A 25,363-nucleotide genomic window follows, 5' to 3' on the forward strand; every position below is an offset into this window, starting at 1 on the left:
TAATTATTTATTTAACATTAGTGATTATGCTAATCATCGTTTATTTGGAATAGGTGGACAGCTTCAGGAGAATATTTCTCTTTAGCTATTACAAAAAAAAAAAAACAATTAGCTACACGTTAGCGTAGTCCCACATATCGACTCCTAGAAGGAAATTCCCTTTTCAAGTCTTATCACCTACCTTATCACGACAGCAGTCAGAGCCTTGGCCTTCAGCCGGTCAATAAAGACCGAAATGTGCATCCTGGACATTGGAAAGAGCGGAGGATGTGGCACCAACATTGCAATGGCGTCCGTAAGTTTAACTTCTTTGTAAGCCCCCTTGGCGGCAGTCAAAGGCACAGTTCCCAACACCACCGAAGGCTGAACTTGCATTTTGGGGTGGCAACCTTCTCCCTCGTCAGGCCAGGGCTCCAAGACCGAATAGGCAACCTGGAAAACAAAAATTTGTTTATTATATTTTAATAAGCCTTGAGCGCCAACACCTTACCTGCACTAGTCTCGGGGGGGTCTTCACCAGCTTCCCGGGTCTTCCATCCTTCTCCGGAGAAGGCATCGCTGGCCACCAGGAATCTGGAATTGTTACTTGAGCCAAACAAACACCGTCTTCACCATCAGGACTGCAGGCTGCGTGGAGGGGAGGCCTCTGGCCCATGCTGGCATGGAGTACTGTCAACCCCTTAATTTAAACGAGGACAAGTAACTAGTACCAATCTTACCAATGCAGACCCTTTGATGATGTCTGGCCAATAGAATTTGCCGTCGGCCTCCTGGGTCGGTGCCAGTGTGGAACAGTACCCTCAAAACTGGAGAGTCTCTGGGAACCTCGTTTCTAACTATATGAGCCGACATGTCCAAGTGGTGAGTGGCTTGGTCCTGCAACTCTATTGCTGGACCTATCAGCCACAAATCAGAAGAAAATAATCTTCAAACACCTAACTTACCGCTCGTATTTAGGGGCATGGGATCTGGTACAATGTACCGCGCAGGCACCGTCTGCTTGGTACTAAAAGGTCCATATGTAGCTCTAATTGAGATTGGTTGACTGCTTTGCAGCACCGTGAATCTGTCGATCGAAAGGGGGGTGCCTGCTGAGGTGGTACCAGGACTCCCAGGGAGTGGAACTAACGCATCGGGTATCGCCAGTGGGTTGCTGGACGACCCTGAGTACTGCTGCCTGGGTTGCTGTTTGAGGAAGAAGCCTCCATCTTTATTTTCGAAGTGAACGTTGATCGATATCGAGGTGCCTGCAAAATACATTATGCATTTGAATTTTTATTTCTGCAACAGCTTTGCATTTTTATATTCCGTCTTGCTTAAAGTTAAATTATTCTGTTATTCTTCGAATATGCATACGCCACAGTCTCTAACTGAAGTGTATTCTTAAAACGAATAAAACTCCTTGAAGCTACAGGAAAGTTTTCCACTTGTTGTCGGTTTGGATCTAGAACTGAGTTATTACTGCATTTCCTGTAACGTAACTGTGCATATAATAGTGGTTTTGTTTCTTTAAATAGTGATTTGTTACGTGGCATATAGACTGAATAAATTTCGCCCTTCTGACAGTAAGTTATCGAGTTATCAAAAGAGATCTTTGTCACAGTCCATATTTTTCTCAATGCGCTAGTTTGCCTATTTTCATCTCGGTATAACGCTTTAAGTTAGTTTCGAGCTACAAAACGTGGTTCAAGTCCTACTGCAAAAAAACCTGATACTCGATATATGAATGAAAAAATTATTTTATAAATTACGTAAGTTTATTTCAATGGAAATTGAATTTGTAAAAACTAAGTCAGTTATCGATCCCCCCCCCCCTCCCCCCCCCCCCCCCCCCGACATTTCGAACGTTTATTTCTGCATCATCGGGGCACCAAAATAATAGTAAGTTTCATTGAAACACGTACAAAAATGCACGTCATACGCCCAGTGCAAACGTTGCAGATAGAATTGTTCAAAAATATGACCGTTTTCCTATCCGTTGAAACAATTTTATCATCGTATAACACGTTTTTTTGCGAACCTGGTCACTATATCGAGATTAGTAACGTTCAAAGGCGTTAATTAGAAAAACGTTTTTCTATACAAGATTAGAGACTTTTCCTTAACTGAACCACTAGATAAAAAGCTTGAATTATCGCGTTGGAGTTAAATGAGACGGGAAAGGCGATGCCGCCGCTCTAAGTATAAGAAAGAGCTCCATAATTTACTGAGGGCCAAATCTCTCTCGCTGACGCAAACTCGTTACTACCACATAATAAATGTAATTTCGGCGAGTTCGTGCCCAAAGCCATGAAGCTGACAAATCGGTAGCTGACTAACACCGAGTTAATTAAGCAAACGACCGAAAATCTGAAGAACAGGCAGATTCAACGGGCTGGAATCAGATAAATTGAAAAGATCGAATCGACACTGTCGATTCCCCAAAACGACGATTTGTCCAAGCCAGGAAACGCCTTTGCGGATCAGATTAAATCCGATCATTTTCCAACTATTCTGGCATTTTGCATATTCTCTTTTTTTCCCAACATCGGCCAAGAGGACGTCGGGATAAAAGATGAAAAAAAGAGACAAACTTCTCAGATTACGGGCATTTTCGTTGGCACCTTGGTTATCTGAAAATAACGCGCGAAGACATTTTAGCAAGTGCACTAAAATTATCTTTAATTAATTGTAGTACTCGTACACGACGTGCACGAGTGCTTTTCTGATCCAGATTATACAGTGGCATATCGGTCTAAAATTCTCTAGGATTTTCCATGCACGAATTATGTTTAGAGGAGAATTTCATGAACCAAATTATTGGATTATCTATAGGCTTGTGGTGCGTGTCAGAACAAAAACAAGCAATAAACTCGTACAAAGGGTATACGAAAATAACGTTAAAATATTTTGGGAAGTGGATTTTAGAGATTAAAATAATAAGAAAAGTTCTTGTAAACACATCCCAAAAATTGCTTCTCAAAAGGGTTAGAATCCCTTAAAGAAAGGACTCTGAAGATGTTTTTTCGCAATGTTTTCGAAATGGTTTATGCTAAAATTATGAAATTTGGTATTCTGTAATAAGGCGGATTGGGAAAACTTTTTTTTTGTTAAAAATTGCAAATTTTAATCACGGCGTCACATACAAGGATTTTCCTGCTTAAATGTTGTCGTGACTTTTTTGTTTGTAACATTTCTTAATTTTTAAAATCAAATTACTGAATTAAAAATATTTTTAGACCGTTTTCCATAAAGAAAAACGAGCTTTTCATAAACTGATGCACGATTACATAAATATCGAAATCTATGAAGAGAAGAATTAGAGGATGCATTGAGATGAACGGAGGCGATTTTCAACATTTGTTATGAAAAACTGATAAATCCTTAATAATATTAGTCGTGTTATTTCTGGCTAATAAAAAAATATTTCTATTACAAGGATGTGTGTTGTGGATTCTGATGCATTTTGATGTCCATGTAATCGTGCACCGGTTCATAAAAACTCACTTTTCTGGAAAATGGTCTATTGTAACGAGATGAAATAGGAGGAACTTTTTTACTTAATATATTTGCAATTCAGTAATTTTTTTTCTAAAATTAAAGAAATTCCCAAACAAAAAAGTTACGACAACATTTATGTAGGAGGTCCCCTGTATGTGACGTCTCTGACTAAAATCTGCAATTATTAACACAAAAAACGTTTTCCCATTCCAACTTATTACAGTATACCGAATTTCATAATTTTAGCGTAAACCGTTTCGAAAATATTGCGAGAAAACCACCTTCAGGGTTCCTCCTCTAAGGAGTTTTAGCCCCCTTTTTGGGGCTAGCAATTTTTAGGGTATGTTTGTAAGAACTTTTTTTAAATTTTAATCTCTAGAATCATCTCCCAAAATATTTCAACGTTATTTCCGGATACCCTATATACAGTATGTCCCTGGATGGGGTTGTTAAGAGGAGAAAGATTCTTATTTTTTATTTTACGAGAAAAATATTTTCTTCATAAAAGTTTTTGGTTGTTCTAAAACGCTTGAATTAATTCGCATCATTTCAATTTTACTTTTCATTACAGAAAAATAGTTAAAAATAAGTTCCAAAATTGAATTCGGATTTTCATGGCAACTGCAATCAAAACTTTTATTTCTTAAGTTCTTATTACAATAATTTAACAAAAAAGAGGAAACTACAAATAAAAATTTCACTCTATCCATTCACCACCTTCTTGAACGCAAAGCTCAAGTGTTCAATACAGTTCACTATCTCCCTCTTAGAGTGGGAAAGACGCCACAACATCTCTGTTCCCTTCCTTCAAATGTTCTACATTCCGAAGAAGATCATTCCTATAAACTATTTGTTTTATTCGGCCCCAAAGGTAAAAATCTATCATACTCAAATCAGGACTCTTGGATGGCCATAAAACAGGACCATTTCGACCGATTCGATTCTCTAGGAATTGCTGATTCAACCATTCCACAACTATTCGCACACAATGGCAGCACAACTATCTTGTTGAAAGTAATACCTTGCGCGATAGTTATTCGGTAAATCGTTTGACCTTTCATTTAGAAAATATTGTAACATATTTAATTACATGTGCTAATTTGCCGATTTTTCAACAAATTATGGTCCAATTATATCATGGTAAGAAATTGCACACCATACGATCGCTTTCGCCGAATATTACTCATTACGAGCGTTTCGTACATAGGGTTTATGAGCGATCCGGTACATTCCATGCCGAGGTGAAATAGTACCATTGGTGGAAAACGTGGCTTCATTAAAGAACACAACGTCTCGATAAAAATATTGATTATCCAAGATTTGAGAGCTCATCCACAAACAGAAATTCAAACGTTTTGCTCGATTTCCTGGCTTCGAAGCGTGATTAAAATTGGTTTAAAGAGATGAAGTTTCAATGTTTTTTAAATATGCGTTTTACTTATTCCTAATTGAAGCGATCTTCACCATAAAGAAAGTTTTGGATTATTTCAAACCGAATCCATTACAATAAGAATGGCAGCGTCATTTTCATCTCGAGTTATCTTAGTTTTCTTTGCATCTAATGCAGAGCCGGTAGTTATGAATTTATTGATCAATTTTTGTGCCCCACATTTTGCGACGAAAATGTACGGAAACTTTTGATTAAATTCCTCGATAACTCGACAATTTTCTTTATCATCTTTGCCCTAGCACTGTATCGGGTAAACTCGTTACTCTTTCGACCACATTATCATTTAATTTTTGCTTCCGGTTGCCATGAAAACGAGAATTAATTTTTGGACGTATTTCTCTATATTTCTCTGTATGTAAATCGAAACGGCAAGAACTGATTTAACCGTTTCAGGACAAGCAAGAATTTTTACGAAAACTAAATTTTTCTCGTAAAATGAAAGATTAGAAACTTTCTTCTCCTGGCAACCCCATCCGGGGACCTATATATATGCTATATCTCTATCTTTATCTCTAGGGGAACAGCTTATCGGCCATTTGGTTTTTCTGCCCTTGTGACAAAAACCCTCGTGTCTATACATAGATAATCATTTATAGAACGCAAAGAAAGAAAGAGGTTTACATTTGGAAATGCTTCAACGGAGTGATTGAAGGGAAAGAGGGGTGTCTTGTTTGCCTTTTAAGGCGAAGAGGGCCCGGAATGGTCCAGTTGTGACGATTCTCTTTTCATTTTGCGTGAATTTGTGGCGGTCTTTCAGTTATTCTTGGCATGTGTGTGCGTTCCTATAGTAATTGATTGGATGGATTGTGTGGCGAGTTGCCCGGGTGCCTTATCTTTGTAATCAGCCTTAATTCAATTTGTTCCGTTGTTTAGTCTTGTCTTTAATTTGGCGATTTGCGAGTAGAAATTAGTGTTTGACGGCACTTCTGCTGAGTTGCGGCTCAACGGTTGAATACAATTTTTATTACGTCTTGACGCACATTACAATACAATTGACATGACGCCTTATAGAAATTTTTCAGTCGTAGACATAGAGAGAAATTTCATCGAGCTAAATTTCCTACAGTACTACGGGTACCATTGCGACTGCCTCATAATAAAATACCTGATTGTCAGCATCGAACAGGCGGCGAATGAAATTCTCATCAATAAGGACCTTAACAACCTCTCAATTTTCTTTTTAATATAGTGAGAAGAAGAAATGATAATTATTCGAGTACATTCGTTCCAAGTGCTATTTAGAGATCATCGTTAGAGAATGTGTGTACACTGGCAATTTTCGACGAGTCATAAACGAACGAATGCCTGTTAGTGCCATTAGGACTCCACAATAAAACTTTGTTTCAAAGCTGTCTGCTATCAGGAAGCGACTAAGCCAATAAACTCTAGTAGGGAGCATGGAGTCTGTTTATAGGAAATGAACGCTATTGTGAATTGAATTTGACGACGCAAATCCTAGAGGAATAACGCAAAACATATCAGATCTTTGACCATTTTAATTCCGTTTCTAGGACTGCTAAGTTTCCTTTTTAAGACAAGAATTGAATTTGGCGTCCTCAGCTCGCGGATCAAACGAACAGAGTGCATCAAAGAAATTTACACAGCAGCAAAGCTTTCAGAGCTCTAGCCTCGCTTTGCCACTATCAGAGAATGCTACCAAGGCATTTAATCATTCTCTATGGAGGACTGGGCGACATTGTAACTGCCCTGAAAGTGAATTAGAATCTTCCATTAATATTCGTCAAAGTGCGGTTCGTTTTAACAAAGGAAGTGCATTTGCAGAATCAAAACACTTGACTCGAACCAGACACGGTTGTCGCCATAGAACAGCTCTGGCTACTCTATGGTGGCAAACAAACCGAAAAGCCCACTTTGCAATACTAATAGACCTCAGTTTCGCTTTGACGGGTTGTTACCTAGGTATGTTTATTTTCGTCGCAAAGTGCTTAAGAAGAATAATAACTGGTGCATAGACAGCAACCAAGAACGATTTTCATTCAAAAACACATAAGGTGAAATTTGTTTGCATTTCTCTCCGGAATAATTTAATTTAAACGCAAATTTACTACCTGGAAATGTTTCAAATGTTTGTCTTTATTGTGTGGAAAGAGAGCTGAGATTTTTTCCAAAACTGTAGCTGTGTTTCAAGCTATTTACCTTTACATGCCTTTGACGTTAAGTGAGTGGAAAAGCAATAAAATGCTTGATAATACTTGACTGGGGCAGTTTTCGGCTCAGCACATTCTATATCTGTGTTCCTGACAAACTGACTGTTGCCTCTTTACGATTAAGCATTCTCATTTATTTTGGGATTTGACTTTTGTTTGATCTTGAAGGATTAGCCGCCCTTTAAGCACCATTAGGACCCCTCCTCTTAAAACAGCCGTTTCACTTATTCAAATTTTAATTCGCAAATGAAAAGGTGGTATATAGGGTATCCCACCGAAGTCGGCAAGATAGTAATAAGTGTACAAAAAGGAGCTGCGCACTGAAGTCAGTCGCATTAAAAAACATACGTAGACGCATCCAATTGGTCCGCAATTTTGAGCATGTGCGGCTCAGCCGTTGCCCTTTATATGACATGATGTCATTTCCCCACGAGCTGTCATTCCTTGCATAAAACGTGATTAAGAGATGGATGTTTGTATGCAAAATTTAAGAATATCAAAGCTATCGAGTTTAAAAGTGAACAAAAATGCTGCTGAAACTAAAGAAATGATTAGCTCGCCTTGAGGAGATAAGGTGGCTTAAGAAGTTTCACAAGGAAAATTTTTATTTTGGAACACGATCCACGTCCGAGTGTGGAAAAAAGTTTAAAATCAAAGAACTTCAAACTTTACTGGACGAAAATCCATGCCAAACTGAAAGAACGCTTGCAGAACAGTTAGAAGTGACTCAACAAGCCATTTCAGTTTCATTTCATGTAATGGATAAGATTCAAAAGGAAAGAAAATGGTTTCCTCAAGAGCTAACCGAAGATAGTAAGTAACGAAGAGTTGACATCTCTCGGTTTAAAAGAAAGAATTTCCTCCACAAAACTATTACGGGAGATGACAAGTGGATACTGTACGACAATCCTAAGCGCAGAAAAGCATGGATTGATCCAGGCCAGCCATCCACCTCAGTTACAAAACCGAATATTCATGCTGTAATGCACTCCTTTAGTACGTCAATGTGCAGCGCCCTTTCTGGGATTAGTTTTACTGATAACGAATGGATTTTGATGCTAGCCGCTCTCAAGACGGCCTGTTTGTTCAAGGACATTTATATACTAAGCAACATCAAAATTTGAACACCCAACAAAAATGTTCCGATTTCGATAATATTTTCTACAAATATTTACGATGCTTCAAAAAAGATGTGCTTACATTTTCAGTCTTATCGACCAGCATGTTTTCGATATTTCTTTTTTTTTGGAGTATTTTTATGAAGAAGAGAAAAACTAACTTTGGATGCCACAGCTACCGGAGGAATTTGCAAGGCGACATTACTTCAAGATCGTCGCCTAAGATTGTTTGCTACAAGGGATCGATTTTCTAACACCAAAGCAATTACCAATCACTAGTTTGCAGAACACGGCAGAGTTATTGGAATGCGAAATGTACACTAACGAATCAGAAGCTTTGATCTATTTTCATACCGACCACAATTTGTCTTACCTTTAACTCCGAAACACAAACAAAATTGACATGGGTTGGGTAAAGAACGATTAACTTAGAAAGAGAAGTGGGACGTAATAGTCCTCAGCGACGATTTCAGGTTCTGTTTGAATATGCATGATGATCGAGCAAGGGTTAGAAGGCGACATGAGGAATGACTAAAATCCATAATTTTTTGTCCAGAGGCATTTTCATCGTATTGTTAGTGTTATGGTGAAGGGTGTCATTGTCTATAACTCTATTAGAGGCAATATAACTGCCCAGCGATACATCAAAGAAATAATGGAATCTTATTGGGTTTCAAATTTAAGAACTCTCCTAAATCCTATCTTTCAACAGGATAATGCCCAACCACACGTGGCAAGGGTAGCGTTGAAATACTTTCAACAAGCTCAGATTGAACTACTGCCTTGGCCTCCAAGATCTCCAGATTTGTCTTCATTTGAACTTGCGTGGGACATTATCGATAGGAGATTGTGAACGTTACAACCGCCCCCTCAAACTCTCGCAGTGCTTCGATATGAGATGGAATTTGCCTGGAATGAAATACCGCAGGAGGATATTAAACACCTCATCAGGAGTATGCCTGCGCGTATTAATGAGTGTGGAAAACATTCTGGCATCAACATATTATTAATTATAAAAATCCTAATTAATGGATTAAAATTATCCAATTTACTTGGTACTTTAATTATTTACTTAGTTTGACCCCGCTGACATTTATTCAAAATATAATATTATCAAAATCGGAATATTTTTACTGAGTGTTCGGGTTTCTATCGTTTGTCATTTAATATATTTTAACATTAGGATATTTTCACTGAGACAATACCACTGCTGAACTACTGTAAAAAATCTGTCTTGCTGATCGATAGATAAGGATCTAGCCAATAGTCACCCTTTAGTGAGCGGTGCTCCTATGGATATTTGCCAACATTTTTAATACTTAAGTTCTTGGTATAGTACAACTCTCTCTCTTGTATTCCTACGTTCTTACCCTCTTGGTTGAATTGTTGCGTTGACTTCGTCAACCTAGTTCATTTCTTTTGTAAACCTGATTAAGCTAGCAGTATTTAACAGTACAATAAATTGCTTCGTGAGTTGTTTCTGAGTTTTACTTGCAAACTGATGTCGCAAGTAGGATCATTACAATGCTAAGAAAGTTTCACTATGTGCCTAGTGGGATTTGTCGGGAGTCTTTTAGCACGAGCTTCTGGAACTTGGTTTAACTATGACAAGTGAGCGTTATCAGGCCCAAATGATCAAATTAAGTGAAGCTCTGGAGGAACAAAGCCCATTTTCTAATCGCGAAAATTGGAAAGTGATGTTGCCATAAGACAATGCTCGTTCGCGTACAGCAAAACCGACCAAGGAACTCATCTCCTTAGGCTGGGAAATTCTCCAACGTGCTGCATATTCTTCAGACCTGGCTCCGTCCAACTTCCAATTATCCAGATTAATGCAATCTCATCTAGCCAACCAGAAGTTCTATAAAGTTGGAGATGTTTAGAAATGACTCGATAACTACACACGTCAAAAGTCTTGGACCCCTCTCTCAGTTTTGTTAAAGAAACGTTTTGTTAGAAAAACAAAATATAATTACAAGTGTGTCATTTTCTGCATCTGTTTTTATGACATGAGTATGTTCGACAAACTGGGACACTTAGAAAATCACGAACTAACAAATGTATGATTTTGTTGACAAAATTTATTGAATTAAATAAAGTAATAAAACATGTTATCCACTGAGTGATAGTCGGTATGATCTACATCACTTTCCAATAACATATTGACATGTCTGTGCATTGAAATAATCAAGCGGTCGATAGTTTTTTGTGGAATATTTTTCTATTCCTCTACCGCTGCTACGACTAACTCATCTACAGTTTGAGGTGGGTTGATACGATTGTGAATGGTTCTAGCAATGAAATCCCACCTATTTTCAATAGGACTCATATCAGGTGAGTTGGCTGGCCAATTAAATTTACTGATATGTCCTGCCTCAAGCGTATCCTGCACCCTTCTTGCGCAATGTGGTCGGACAATATCCATGAACACAAAATTTTCACGTAATTCGTTACGCATGGGATAGGTAATAGGCTTAATAACTTGTTCGATATAAATTTGGTTGGTTATATTCTGTGGTATACAAATTAACGGGGTACAGCGGTTAAACATTATTCCCCCCAAAACATTACGGTATTCCCTTAATAGGGAGCAACTTTGTGCGGAAAATTAAATCGCTGTTGACGACCTGCTTCCCTTCAGGCTCTTTGTCGATTGTCATCACTAACCAGTCCAATTCTGGTTTTATCTGTAAATAACATCGACAGCTACTGGTGCAAAAGCCAACCCCTATGCTCTCGCGCCAACTAGAGACGGGAAACACGATGTCTTGCAAGCAGAGTGGGGCCCCGTAACGGTCTTCTAGCATATAAATTTGCATTATAGAATCATCTTCGAACAGTAGGTGTCGATATAATACGGAGAAACGTACCGTGAAAGTGGGCCCTGAGAGTTAAATCTGAAGCTGTGAACAGCCTGCGGGCATATTGCACTAAGTAACGATCCTCCCTTTCTTTAGACACTCGAGGCCATCCACTACGTGGTCTGTTTTTCATTGTATCAAATTTTTGATATCTGCGTAGTATTCGCACCACAGATGATCTAGGAATGTCTAAGATTTCCGTTATCTGTTGGTTAGAAGGCCCTGCATCGTGTAAAGCAGTAATTCTAGCTCGATTAAACGACGAAATTTGACGATTTGGCATTATTAATGTACAAAAATTAAAATAAAAAGTACACTAATCTCTTGACTGAATACGTGGTTAATGCCAATATTTGCAAAAACATTGACAATAAAGTAAGGATTCGTGATCGACACTTTTTTATTGTCTTTTTTGATCCCTAAATATATGCGATTTTTTACCACAGCTAGAAAAATAACTAGGTTTAATCGAATCATTTTATACAGGGTTGCTCATTAGTGCGTCAAAGTGCGATATCTCAGTAAATATGAGTTTAGAAGGAAATGTTTTATATCAAAGTGTTTCGTCATATAAGAGATGCGTATTTTAAAAGTATTTTGAAATGTACAGGGTCCATCATAGAAGTGTGGTACGACTAAATTATGTTTTTTTAAATGGAACCGCTCAATGTTTTTGCCATTTTCGGATTTACCGTTAAATGTTAAGGTCAGTTTATGTAAAGGGTCTTATGTCAAAAATTTTTCGTTTTTGAGTTATTCGAAAAAATTCGAAAATTTTGACAGCTGCACGATTTCATGAAAATCGATGCTGCAACCTAACCGCTGCGAATTTCAAAATCGGTTTTATCGGGCTCCAAAAGGACCTAATAAGCTACGCTTGGACTTGTTTTAATTTAAAAAAAAGATTTCCATAATCTCCAAATAAGGCCTCCGAAGTTATGCGAATTCGGAGGCATTATTTCGTAAGAAAAAGTAAAGTAAAAAAAAACGTTTGGTGACTTGACACGGCAACGCAATTCAAGGCTTAGATGGAAATGGTTTTTTTGCTTTTATTTATATTAAATCCTCTAAAATACTGGAACAAAATAGATCGCTGGCAAGGAAATTTCATACAGATCCCAATTTTGTAAAAATCCAAGATAGCGGCCATAAGAAAATCCGAAGTAGTCCATGATATCTTAAAAACCAATCGTCTAGTAAAAATACTGATCACACCAGTAGAAAGCCAGACAAAGAATGCGATAATAATATTTAATTGTCAGTTTTCTCCGAATAATGGTTTTCGAGTTTTTTGACAGAAACAAAAATCCAAATTTTTGGTTTTTATCGAATATTTCCGAAAGAATTCGGATTTTTTAAAATTCGCAAGTGAATTATTGTTGCGCGTCAAAATGCGCAACTTTGCCTCCGTTTAATTGACTTTGTATCTCTTATTGTTTCCGAGACCCCCTGCATAGACTCGAATATGTTACACCCTGTATAGGCAGTCATAGACTTGATGTTGTGTGTGTTTTGCCTCGAAACTGCTGCGTTTTTATCGCGAGGGCACTCACCATCTACCCAATAAACGGCAAAAGACCATAGATAATAATGGAGACGATTTCGATTATTAATATTTCAAATACGTGTGTATTTAATTAAGCTTCATTTCACCGAAAAATGCTCAGTTTCTGTTTGCACAACCATTACATCGATCGCACACACATACCATTTAGCAACACATACACACAACTTCACCACATTGCCTAAAGCACTTGATTCCCTATATCCGAAGAAGCACTTGAATCTCGGCTCTTAAACCCACTTCACGAACCCTGTGGTCATATAATGAAGACAACTTTGTTCTCTACAAATTATAGCGTCGAGTGGCTAATTGCACATTATTAAAATATGACTAAAGAGCGTCTTCTTAGAAATAATTGTCAGCTGCTTTCCAGTTACAATCAAGTACAGACAATGTACGAGTCTTGGGTTACATTGTGAGACCCCAGACCATAATCAAGACACGTAATTAAGCAACGAACCTTAGTTCCAGACCTCGTTTCATAAAACACTCCTGACGGCGTATCTCCGGAGTTGTTTTAAATTAAAGCCACCAGTTTGTTTTTGTTTTGGAGAAATTGAAACAAGCTGGGAAGTTAGGTGAGATTAAACTTCTAGTTTCTGGCGTAGGCGCTCAGTTTACCTAAAATTATGGAGATTAGATATGCGATTATATATGTACAAAATTTCAACCACAAAGCGTAAAAGTGTACGTGCCTCTTGTTGGAACGCCCCAGAAGCGAGACTCGGCAATGTCATTAAAAGCGTGTTACGAAAAAGGTCGCATTTGTAATGGACCCTGGAGCATCAAACTCAGGAACAGCTTACGAAGTAATTTATTTCACTGTTAAATAATGCACCTCAATCAGGTTTACCAAAATGAAGAGCTCGGTTAATGAAATACACGTCAACGCGACAATTCGACCAAGAGAGAGTTTACAAGTTTACGAAGTTCGTAAGTACTAAGACTGAGGGCTAACTCACGTAGGCGTGCTATGGCTAAAGGGCAATTATCGGTTAGTTTATTGAACGCGCCATTTAGTTAAATAACGAGACAAATCTTCTATTGGTATATTGCAATTGTACCGATTTCGCCAAACGGAGTTGTGCTTAAATTCCACTTCTTACACAGAAAAGGGACGAAAGTGTTATTATACCATATTTTTGCACATAATGGATATTGAAATCGGGCCATGCCGGGCATATGGCTGAAAAATGGTGATGTACAGGATGGCCCACGTACGATGGTCTACTATCTATCACTAAAAACCGTAAGGCTTAGAAGAAAAAAGTTTAATATGAGTTATTCAATTTTTCATGAATTTTTGTTTTTTAATATTTTCAAAGCTACAAGGTGGTCCAGAAAACCGTCGCGTGACAAAAATACATTTTTTTAAATAAAATATCTTATATCTTGTTACGGATACTCGTTCTGCTTGAAACTATAAGTATTAGTAAATATTTTTTGTTATTACAAAACATGAACAATTTTAGGCAGTTTTTGAGTTGATTCAATTTAAAGTAAGGAAGGAAAAATAAACTTTTTAAAATTCTCAATAACTTCACATGGTATTAATTGAATCGTTTGAAAACTTGTTAAGTTAAAAGCAAAGGGTCTGTCTACTATAGTATATTTGTAATCTTCGAGAATTTTATGTAAAGTGTGAAAAAAAAATCCAAACTTTTCACATTTCAAGTGGCTTACACTCAATTTGATTTAATATGATACCCAGAATTTATGTATATTATGTAATAAAACACATATATTGTTGTATATTAATATAATAAAATACCGTATATTATGAAATAACAAAAAATACTTATAGTTACAAGCAAAATTAATATTCGTAACAAAATATTGGGTATTCTATTTAGAAAATGTATTCTTGCCTCACGACGGTGTTCTGGACCGCCCTGTGTTCGAAAATATAAAAAAATACAAATTCATGAAAAACTGAATAACCCATATTAAACTTTTTTCTAAACTTTATGGTGTTTGAGATAAGATAGTGGACCATCTTACGTGGACCTTCCTGTACATAGGCGTAGCATAAAAGTACATTACACGGTATGAGCGCACCGAGTGCTAATTCTACCACAGAATTTACCTTCGTGCCTCTAAAGCTTCATTTTCCTGGCGTTTGGCCTGTGTGTGTGGGACCAATTGCCAATAAATTTATTTTGAACTTTCGACTAAATACCCAAAAAAAAAAAATTTCATATGTCGCTCACCACCTGATAACATGCATGGCTTCCGTAATATACGCCAAAAAACAGCTTTAAAAGGAACACGATGCTTACCGCGTAAGAGGGCCCTTTTATGATGCGGTCTTTGTACAAAATGAAGCCCGCACCCTGAAGGCCTTTCCACTCCCTGGTACGTAGTGTAGGGGAATTTTCTTTGTCCCTCAATATTCAATTTTTACATGCAACACGAATCTCTGGACGCATAATTTAGAGTATTTTTGAAACTGCTGCATAGTCGTAACTGTGACCGCAACATGCCAAGGCTGCGTGCTTCTAAGCCTCCAAAGAACGACAGGCCTGTTGCCTGACTTCAATTATTTTAATAACAATAACAATAATAATTACCATAACGTCTGAACAAGCTCCTTCAATTTCCTTCGTTAGAGACCCTTTGCTAGAAAACTCATAAAACCGTCTCATTATTTTCAGGGTCATATCTAAACAATCATCTCCCTCTCCAAAAAGAAAAACGTATTGTTTTATGAAGCATACACTCGAAATACAATTGTCCAATTTACTCGGAACGTAAGTGGGCCTCAGGCTCGCTCAGAAGCTAATTGCCACCCGTCGCGTTTTATTAGGCCTGATGGCGTCCAAGAGTTGAAAATAAAACTTTTTCATTTCACATCTGCCCTTAGTGGGCGCCGAATGGCTTGAAAATGCGTTTAGGGGAAAGAGAAGTGAGGAAGAAATTTATGAGTGTTAAATTTGACTAATTTGCAACGAGGCTTCCTGAAAATACGGGTAAAAAATTTAACACATTTAAAGAGAAATTGTGTCTCTGGAGAGATATTAAACTAATGCAAATAACGAGGGCGATGGGGGCCCCAAAAATTTTTACTCCGGACTCAGGAAATATGAATATTCATTTTTTTTTGTTTCCATGTTGTTATTAAGAAAAGACACCCGCACACTCGTGGCAAGATCATTATTTTATCATTTTTTTCCGTGGACTGAGTATAAACATCATCCATCAATGTATAGAAAATCATCTCCATTAATATAACTCCGTGGAGTACGTGTTCCAGCGATTTTTTATTTGTATATTTACGAGAAATATTAATTATTTCTTATTTCGATGTGCTTTTTCCAGCTACCAGGGGAGCAAACCAGGTTATTAGGACACAATAAAACTCTGCAAATATAAATTATTAACAATTAATGAATAATGATTATGAAAAATCCCAGATATTAAAGTACTTATATTATTTAATTTTTCGAAGGTTTTAGCGTTAAAAATATAATTTGTGAATTTCAATGAATGTCTAGATGTTTTAACGAAATTATTTACACTATCGGCAAAGAGTGGAGAAATAATTCAAAATTGTCAATAACTCTGCAAAAAATGATTTAAAGGCTTAATCATCCTGTATACAAAATTGATTTCAATTTGTGAACAATATTCTCGTGTATGAATATTTATTTTTGAGTTTTTTTGCTAAAAGAGAAAAAATCATAAATTCGATGCCGCAAAAAGTATTAATTATAAAGTAATGCTTTTTGCTTTAATTATAAAGTAATGTAAAATGTAAATCATTAATAACCTTTTTATATTTACAGTAATTAGTATCTAGTTGCATATCCTTTATTTTAAATCACGTCAATGCATCTAGATCTCATTGACTTGATCAAGTTGTTAATGTATTTGGGAGTTATAGAAATCCAGACTTCTTTCAATGCAAAGAAGAGTTCGTCTTGATTGTTAAATTTTCGTGGATGTTGTTGACGTAACTGTCTATCTAACTGATCCCATAGATTCTCAGTGAGGTTCAAATCGGGACTTTGCGCTGGCCATTTCAAAACGCAAATCCCGTTTTCTGCAATCCAATGTTTAACGACTCCAGCAATATGTTTCGGGTCGTTATCATATTGAAATTATCAGCGCAGGTATGTATTCCTTCGCAAATGAATACATTTGATTTGCAATATATCCAGATACTGAAACCGATCCATTTCTCCTTACATTCAAATAAAGGGGCAAACACTACTCTCACGAAAACCCGAAAAACATCCCTGCAACATAACATTTCCTCCGCTGCATTGTATTGTTGATAATAAGTATTTAGGGTCTAACCTACACTGTTTGTTGGCCGTCTCATCCACATCACTCCATATGATCCAAACAAGTCGAACTTGCTTTCGTCTGAGGTAAGATCCCGCCATTTAAAAATACTCCAGTTAATATGGTCTGTTACAAATTTAAGTCTGGAAACTCGATTTTTGGCGAAAAAAAAAAGGAAATTTTGCTGGATTCCTTCCATAAAGCCCCATACAGCTCAAGCGGTGGCGAAAACTACGAACCGAGAGCGATATTTCTGGAAATTGTTTCTTCATTGAAGAATGAAATAAAAAGGAAGATGCAAATGGATTTGCTACAACACATCTTTTCATTAGTCTGACTTCAGCGGGGGTTGTTTTTTAGGCCTTCCAGTTTTTCTAGGGTTCTTCTCTGTTCCACAACGTTTAAAAGATGAAATAACTTTACTTATCACATATCGACTGAGATTAAACTGTCTAGCCATTGAAGCCTGTTTTTTACCACTGTTGAATTTTTTTATAATTTTTAATATAATATCTTCAGATAAAGTATGATCACGCGGCATTTTTAATACTATTATGTATAAAAATTGTGGAGAATTACTCAAATAAATTGCAATAACAAAAATGTTTCTCTACTTTTTGCCGTGCCGAATTTATTAATTATTTCTCTCTTATCAAAAAAATTCAAAAATAAATATTCATATGCGAGAATATTGTTTACAAGTTGAAATCAATTTTGTATACACAACGATTACCATTTTTTGCAGAGCTATTGATAATTTTTAATTGTTCTTCCAGTTTTTACCGATACTGTATTTATTTATTTATTCCAATATTAGACACATTTTTATACCCAATAGGGTTCGATTTGCCTCTAAATTAATACGTACTGAATCTAGCACAAAAACATTATGCATGATATGCTAACATCTATTACGATGCATATACAGGATAACCTAAATTAGCCCAGGTTTAACGAGCACACAACATTCAAAATACATTATACGAATTGAAGGCAATACAAAACGATATAAAGGAGGTCAGTAAAGTCCTTTTCAACCAAGAAATATAACGCTATAATAGCCCCTCAAACCACGGAAGAATTTCAGCCTTTTTTGCGCATATGCCGGGGCAAAACCCGAACGAGTCTGCAACTTTATTGTGTACTCCGGTAATATTACTCTGGTACCATAATCATTTGTTCTAAATTGTACAAATAATAAAGCGATACTTTTCTGAATGGAAACCCTTCACTAAACGGGTTTCATTTCGTAACTAGTTACATAATAAAAGCAAGAACCTTCATTTCATCACTCAGTTAACGAAGGAGACCAGGACGAACAATGATTGCCATAGATACCGGACGCAGTTCGAATATGTTTAAAGGCATTTTCTTACGATTTTTTCGCGAAATTTGAAAAAACCATGCATGATACTCATTAGGAAACGCTATTTCATCTAACTCACACCATGTTGCGGGGCCTTGCTTTGCTGTCTGTCTCTGTCACTCATTAGTTCAGGAGAGTTCAGGTTCATGCCAAAATTTTAACTGTGGACATCGTTAAGAAAATACAATTTATTAAAGTTAACGAGAAAGATCCTATAGAAACCGAGAAAAATAAACCTGAACTAACCTGAACTTGCTCGAGTTAATGAATTAAGGAATCTTCAACCTAAAGGAAGGGGCAACTAACAATTATTTACCACAAACGAAAATAGACATGAATTGAAAGAATACATCCATCATTAGACTATTCACGTATCACACACATTATTACATTATTGCCACACTTTAATTCTGCTGCATTTTATGTTTGCGCCACATCATCGATTTACTGCTAATTCGCCCTGTGTTATACGTCTACGTGTTTAAATTATTTTTGTTAATTTACTTTCCGATTTAATTACTAATACAATAGTAGCACTAAATTATCGCTAAAAAATATTTTTGAGCAACGCATTCGTCGCGCTACAATTAGGCTTGAAATCATTAAACCTGTTAAAATCCCGGGATGGTGTATATGTAATCAAGTTTCCAGTCATCCAGGGCAATTTTGTTCCCATTAGTTATAATTAAAATCGGTCACAGTATAATGTGACAATTAATCAAGATTATTAAAATGTGCAGGGCCGTTCGAAAACTTATTAAGCACTTGCATTTTTACGTCACGTCATAAAGTTATAAGGTCCTTAGGGCCGTAATTAAAACACTCTCGACCCAAATATGGACGGTGCTAGATCTACATATATATACTCGGAGGCAACGCCCCAAGTTTTGAATTTATGATGAGACGGCTCTTAGAGAGGTTTTATGCCCTTCCTCTAATCCCTCGCCCTATTATCATCACATACACCTAATAACCTTTTAATAACCCGACTAAACACGCAATATTATGCCCCTATAACCTCGAAAGGGTGAACGTGACTCCATATCTAATAGCCCACACCTGAGGGCCACTACACGTACTAGACACACATACGTACTCAAACTTCATTGTTCATTAGATGTGGTGGCAATCCACACGACACGTGACCTGTTGTCAGCCCATTCCTGAACCCTCTTGATTTTATATGGGTGGGATTAAATCAGGAACAATGGGGATTAATTCGCAATTAGAAACGTCATGAATGGGGGATTTGTCGGTTCTATTCTGCTGCCTGGAATATATTATTGTTTGTGCTTGAAGGGGTTGCATCCGCTGCGGTATAAATAATCGTGGCTAAGCGATGATAATGTTGTAATAAATTGAATGGGATACAAACTGTATGCCTGATAAATGAGTATTTTGCGTATTTTTATTCGTGGAGATTAAGAATGCGCTCAAAAGATCTAAAGTGAAAGAACGATGTTACTGCATATCAATTTTTTTTAATGGAACACTTTGTATACATTCTCATTTTATTAGATAGGCCTTTCTTCTTGCCGATTTAAAAAAAATGGGATCTCACGACCTTGTCTCTAGCCTTTTTCACTTAATCGAATTGTTGGCGTTCCGCTAAGACAATGTGTAAGACGAACAAATCCCTTAATTTTGCCCCTTGTACCTATTTAAATTCAGGTGTTTTGTTCGACTACAAGTTATCGTTAAAAACCACTAATAATCCGATTGAGGGAAAACAATTAGAGAAAAGGTCACAAAATGTGTTTTATGTGGAGTCAGGCAGTTTTGGCAATATTTCTAAACTAAACTATGTAATAAAAATACACAAAACAGCTATTTTCACGTTTTCAAATAAATACGAGGTGCCTCAAAATAAGGAGTGTTCAGTCATAGCTGCACCCTGTACACGAGCTCAACGCTACGTCTCATTAGATGGAGGGGGGAGGTGTTTCATTATTGGAGAGAGATTTGATAGAGAAGCTTAGCTATAATCTAGAATCAATAACTAAACTTCCTGCTGTGATTTCTATAGTATTTTATTTATAATCATAACCAGTTTTCATAATTTGCATTAATAATATAATGGGCGTAGCCGTTGGGGGAAGGGGCATAAGGGGCATTTGCCCTTTCCTGAGTGCCAAGCGTATCCCGGAAATTAGCTACAGTAAGCCGGAAAAAATTATAAGAAAAGATTTTTAGAAAATTTCATGGCAATCCTAGACTTCTTTTAAGTCAGAAATCTTTGGAAAAAGCCAACTGATCAATATTCCCTTGGTGAAAATACAGAAACATCTTATGAACACACGTCTGGGATCGTTCGATTTCCGAAATACGCATAGGGTTAACCCATTAATGTCCAAAACAGGGATGCTTTTAAACAAACATTTAAAAACGTTCCACACAACAACCATTTTTGGGTTTTATCAGTTAATAAATTGATGGCTCAAATCGCAGTTTAAATTTCATGTTGCTGTATCTTCAGACAGCGCAATGAACCGATTGACAAGAACAAAAGAGACAACTTAAAACGAATGACTTGCCAGAAATGCTCCCTCCCTGGCTCACATAAAAGCCAAAAGTCTTTCACCCCCTTGGCAAACACTGTTTAGTCTTTTCTGATCGTTGACGTAATTTATCACTATTGGAACCCCTACCCCTAAAATAATCGCCGTCTAATCCCCTATCATTGGCAACGAGTAGAAAAATGAAAGGGCATTGTTGGAGGCCCCAACCAAGTCTAATCCACCATATCTATTGCATTAGAAAAAATTAAACTAGATATTTATTAGCCTATAAAATCCATTATTCAGGAATCTAGTTATAAAATTGAATAACCCAAAACGGGGCTGGGCCGTGCAAGAACCCCATAAATAACCTGCATCAATTTTAATGTGACACAAATTGATAGTAAGATGATGAGATTTAACATATGGAATGGAAAATAGATTTATTTATGGAGAAAAAGATCAATATGGACCCAAGACTATCTATTATTATCTAGTTTCTTTTCTTTGTAATTTATTACTCCCGCGTGCCATCTTTATCTCCCGGCAGCCTATTTATACCCAAACAGCCCTTTAATTATAAAATAATACGAGCTGATAAATTGTATTTATCGAAATAATATTGGGAACATTCTTCATAGTTAATAAACGTTAATTTATTAACAAAATACAGAAACACAAACTATCGAATTTATCACTACTCGACCGTACCTCTGCCGTCCTAATATCTCGAATGCCCGTTTTTTCCTCTTGCCTTTCCTTTTTACTTAGGGGGAAACGCAGGGTGGTCCACTCCCTTATTTTAAAAACCATAAGGTTTAGAAAAAAAAGTTATTCAGTTTTTATGAATTTTTATTTTTTATCATTTTCAAAGTTACAAGGTGGTCTAAAAAACTGTGACGTGACAAAAATACTTTTTTCTAAATGGAATACCCTATATTCCCTTACAGATACTAATTCTACTTTTAATGATAAGTAGTTTTTGTTATTACAAAATATGAACATTTTTTTGCGGTTTTTGAGTTAATTCAATTTAAAGACTGAAGGAAAAATAAACATACTCAGTTGATTAATATTAATAATCACCATTTTTTCTATTTAAATTATTAATTACATATTTATCTGGTAACTTATTAGTAATGCATGAATTTATAATGTAGTTAGAGAATAGAATTTTATAATTGTAAATTAGTTTAATGATTGACCACCTTGTAACATCGAAATTATTAAAAAATAAAAATACACGAAAAAATGAATATTTTTTATATTAAACTTTTTTTTCGAAACTTTACGGTTTTTGAGATAAGACGTGTGGACCACCTTGTACCTATATAAGTCTAAAAGAGGGCTCTCCGACACTTTGGCTATTTAGTAGTTGCGGTAATACTAACTTCGTTCGACAGTACTTCGTCCCGAGACGGCTATTAGTTTGCTTGGCATTATCTTATTACTATTGGGTTTTCCACAAAGTCGTTGCGCATTTTATAATAAAACTGAAAGACAATTTTTTTCACAAAAAATTATAACTATTAAATTTTGCATTTCCCGCTTTATTTAATAACATTTCTCTATCTTTAGGGGAATTTCATGACACCGCGCTCATAAAAATTAAATTCCTTTTCGGCAAAAAACTACTCCAAATACGTTTTTACATTTTCATCAGCCGCGAAGACTTTTCCATTAAGGGCATTTCGCAGCAATTGAAAAAGATGATAATCCGATGGTGCTAGGTTTGCGAAATAGGGTGGATGTGGCAAAACATCCAATCCAAGTTATAGCAATTTTTGGCGATTTGTCAAACTTTTATATGGTTTAGTATTACCTTGATGGAACACAACATCTTTAGAAACTACCAATCCTAGGCGTGTTTTTTTATTTCGCTACTTAATATATCCAGTTGACGACACCTCTGTAATCCTATCAGACGGATCACATAACTTTTCTTTCGTGAATATCCGCTTTTGAAGTGTTTTGAGCTGTCTCATTACGCTTGGTCCAAGATTTTTTACATACGTCAGTGTCGTAGACGATCAATTTTTCGTCACCTGTTATCATACGTTTCAAAAATGGATAATTTTCTTCTTGTTTAGAGAATGCTTTGAGTTCATATGGCGTCCATACGTCGAGTTTACTAACATATTCAATTTATTTCAAATGGTTTCGAACGCTCGATTTCGATGCGTTGAAATTGCCAGCAATCTCCCGTATGATTAAGCGATGATTTAATTCATCAAAGCCTTTATTGTGTCTTCATCAACTTCACTTGGCCTTCTTGAGCGCGCCGAATCTTTGACATCAACATTGCCAGATTGGCATTTGATAAACCTATTTTGACACTGTTGAAGTTTTAACTCTGCCGTCAAATGACACCCATCAGATTGACAAATCCAAATGAAATTAGCAACAATTTAAGGCAGTTAAACTCAGTCGCCGGAAACATACGCAAACGCTTTATGGGCAATCCAAAAAATCTAATGTCGTAGCACTAAAAACTCCTGAACTACTAAATCTCTGAAATATTCATAAAGCTTCTAACTATAAATTAAGTCATACTCTTCTGTTTTGCGCCACATTCTCCGGACAACTAGAATTAAAATTAGTTATGGAAATTGGGGCATATTTAAATATGACGCGTGTGATTCAAATTAGTCGTCTCAGGCTTTAAATCAAAATAACAATGTTGGTAACGGTCTGGATTGGATTACTCAAATTTATGAACGTTTCCGTTATAAAAACGTAAAAAAAACATTATTCCCGCGTGAGTAAATTGGCTTAGGTACGTGGGCAGTAAATTTTCGACTTTTTTTCCGAATTTTCAGCCTTTCCAAAAAATGGGAAAAGCCGCTCCTTTCCATCACTTGTAGACCATTATTTAAGCTCCCGCGCCACACATACTATGTAGAAGCCAAATTAACAACTTGATGGATGGTAGTAAGAGGGTTAATATGTGAACATAATGTATCAAATTTGATAAATTGGCCAACATCAGCATGACGCTTTGTAAAAAAAGGGTATTAAGTGAACTACCGCAATTTCAAGTTGCCAGTTTAACAGGCTCCCTTTTTTGCCATCAGATGGATTAACCCGTGCAATGTTTCGGTTTCCGGCAATGCACAACCCATGAGTTGCCGCCCTTAAGGGAGAAAAGCAATCTACGTGTTATACTGCACTTCCTAGTTTCACAACTCATGAAGATGTCTTTAAACTTGTTCTGATCTTTTTTGTTGAAAGTTATACAGACCTAAGCTAACTTATCACATAAAATATTCGTTTCTACTGTGGAACGTGCCTCAGTAGCTGTCTTGTCTTGCCCCTGAGGGTGTAAAAAGTCGTTTCCAAGATTGAGTTTAGATTTCCTTATGCCGGCAACATTTCAGGAAGGTCGTCGAACAGCAAAAAGGGGCCGCGAATATGAGAGAGGTGCCGATACTTCGGCAACATAGGGGAAATCATCAAATCGTCTTTTTAGTCTTTTCTAACTGCTAAAAGTCCAAATGCGTTAATTATTGCGAGATCGATAACAATCTCGAGTTTAAACTCACTGCGATGAAATGAGGCAAGTGGATTTGGGTCGTACATGTGGGATTAATCATAGAAACGTCTATGAAACAGATTTATTTTCGTAAGACCTGTCTTACCGTTTTGTGCTTGTAATATGTATGTTATTGAAATTCGCCTTATTTGTATGCAAATGCAAAGAAAGTTGAAGTGATGTTATTTTGTTAGGATTTCGTCGAAATGATACGTTCTAATTGGTACTCAGCTATCCTCAATCGAACGTGACATTTCTGCTTCGCATACAGGGTGAATCATTTTGCTCTAATGGTGATTGGATTTTAGACGGGCCGATCGATTTTTTGGAAATATTGCGTATACTCAAGTGGCATTTTTTTTAAATAGCGCACCAGCGTAGAGGGGAAAAACTTTTTTCCAGTGGGTAACCGCCCGTTACGACGTCTATTGAAAAGTAACTTTGTGTAATGTCTTCGAAACGGAAGAAGACATTTTTCAAAGAACTTCATTAGATTCTTCGTCAAGACATCTATCAAGGACATTTTTTTATTATTTCCCTGCAAAAAAAAGCTTACGAGACATTTTATATTGAAACAATGACCGCCTTTTGACCTTTGGCTTCAGTGTCGCTAAAACTCCTGTTAAATCTGAAACGGGCAATAATTTCCGGAAATTCGGTTCAACTTTTCCCACTTAACCGAATTTGTATCTTTACTACCTAATAAAAAAGTTATTCATCCAACGAGTTAGGTAATGGCCACCCCGTAGGTATATTTTTATTTCAAGTTATAAAAATCGGACATTGTATACACTTTTTTTTAGGGCCAATAATTCACCCCACAGTTTCATAAAAAAAGCAATTTTTCAGCTATACTTCTGTCGTTGTTGTTTATATTAGTCTCGAACCAGGCGTGGTTGTGTTCTCAAGGCACTGCCTGAATCACCCTGTATACAGAGATCTGCATGAAAAACGGGCAAAGTTGTGAAATCGTTATTTCTCAACCGATTTTCAAAACTGAAAAACTAAATAAAATTATTGAGAGATTTTTTATATTTTG

The 25,363-nt window shown here is 36.5% G+C and overlaps 1 protein-coding gene across 1 annotated transcript in view; it reads right to left on the minus strand.

The window, feature by feature from the left end:
• Nucleotides 1-25,363, minus strand: part of dtn (transmembrane protein 132C dtn) — a 107,189-nt gene that overhangs the window by 45,981 nt on the left and 35,845 nt on the right. The window contains exons 2-5 of the mRNA XM_066391586.1: nucleotides 945-1,247; nucleotides 720-896; nucleotides 491-669; nucleotides 182-432 (exon numbers count right to left, since the gene is read on the minus strand). Of these exons, the coding sequence (XP_066247683.1) occupies nucleotides 182-432; nucleotides 491-669; nucleotides 720-896; nucleotides 945-1,247 (910 nt within the window). The remainder of the gene's footprint in view (nucleotides 1-181; nucleotides 433-490; nucleotides 670-719; nucleotides 897-944; nucleotides 1,248-25,363) is intronic.

This window comes from Euwallacea similis, chromosome 7 (assembly GCF_039881205.1).
Source record: "Euwallacea similis isolate ESF13 chromosome 7, ESF131.1, whole genome shotgun sequence".
Lineage (NCBI taxonomy): Eukaryota > Metazoa > Arthropoda > Insecta > Coleoptera > Curculionidae > Euwallacea > Euwallacea similis.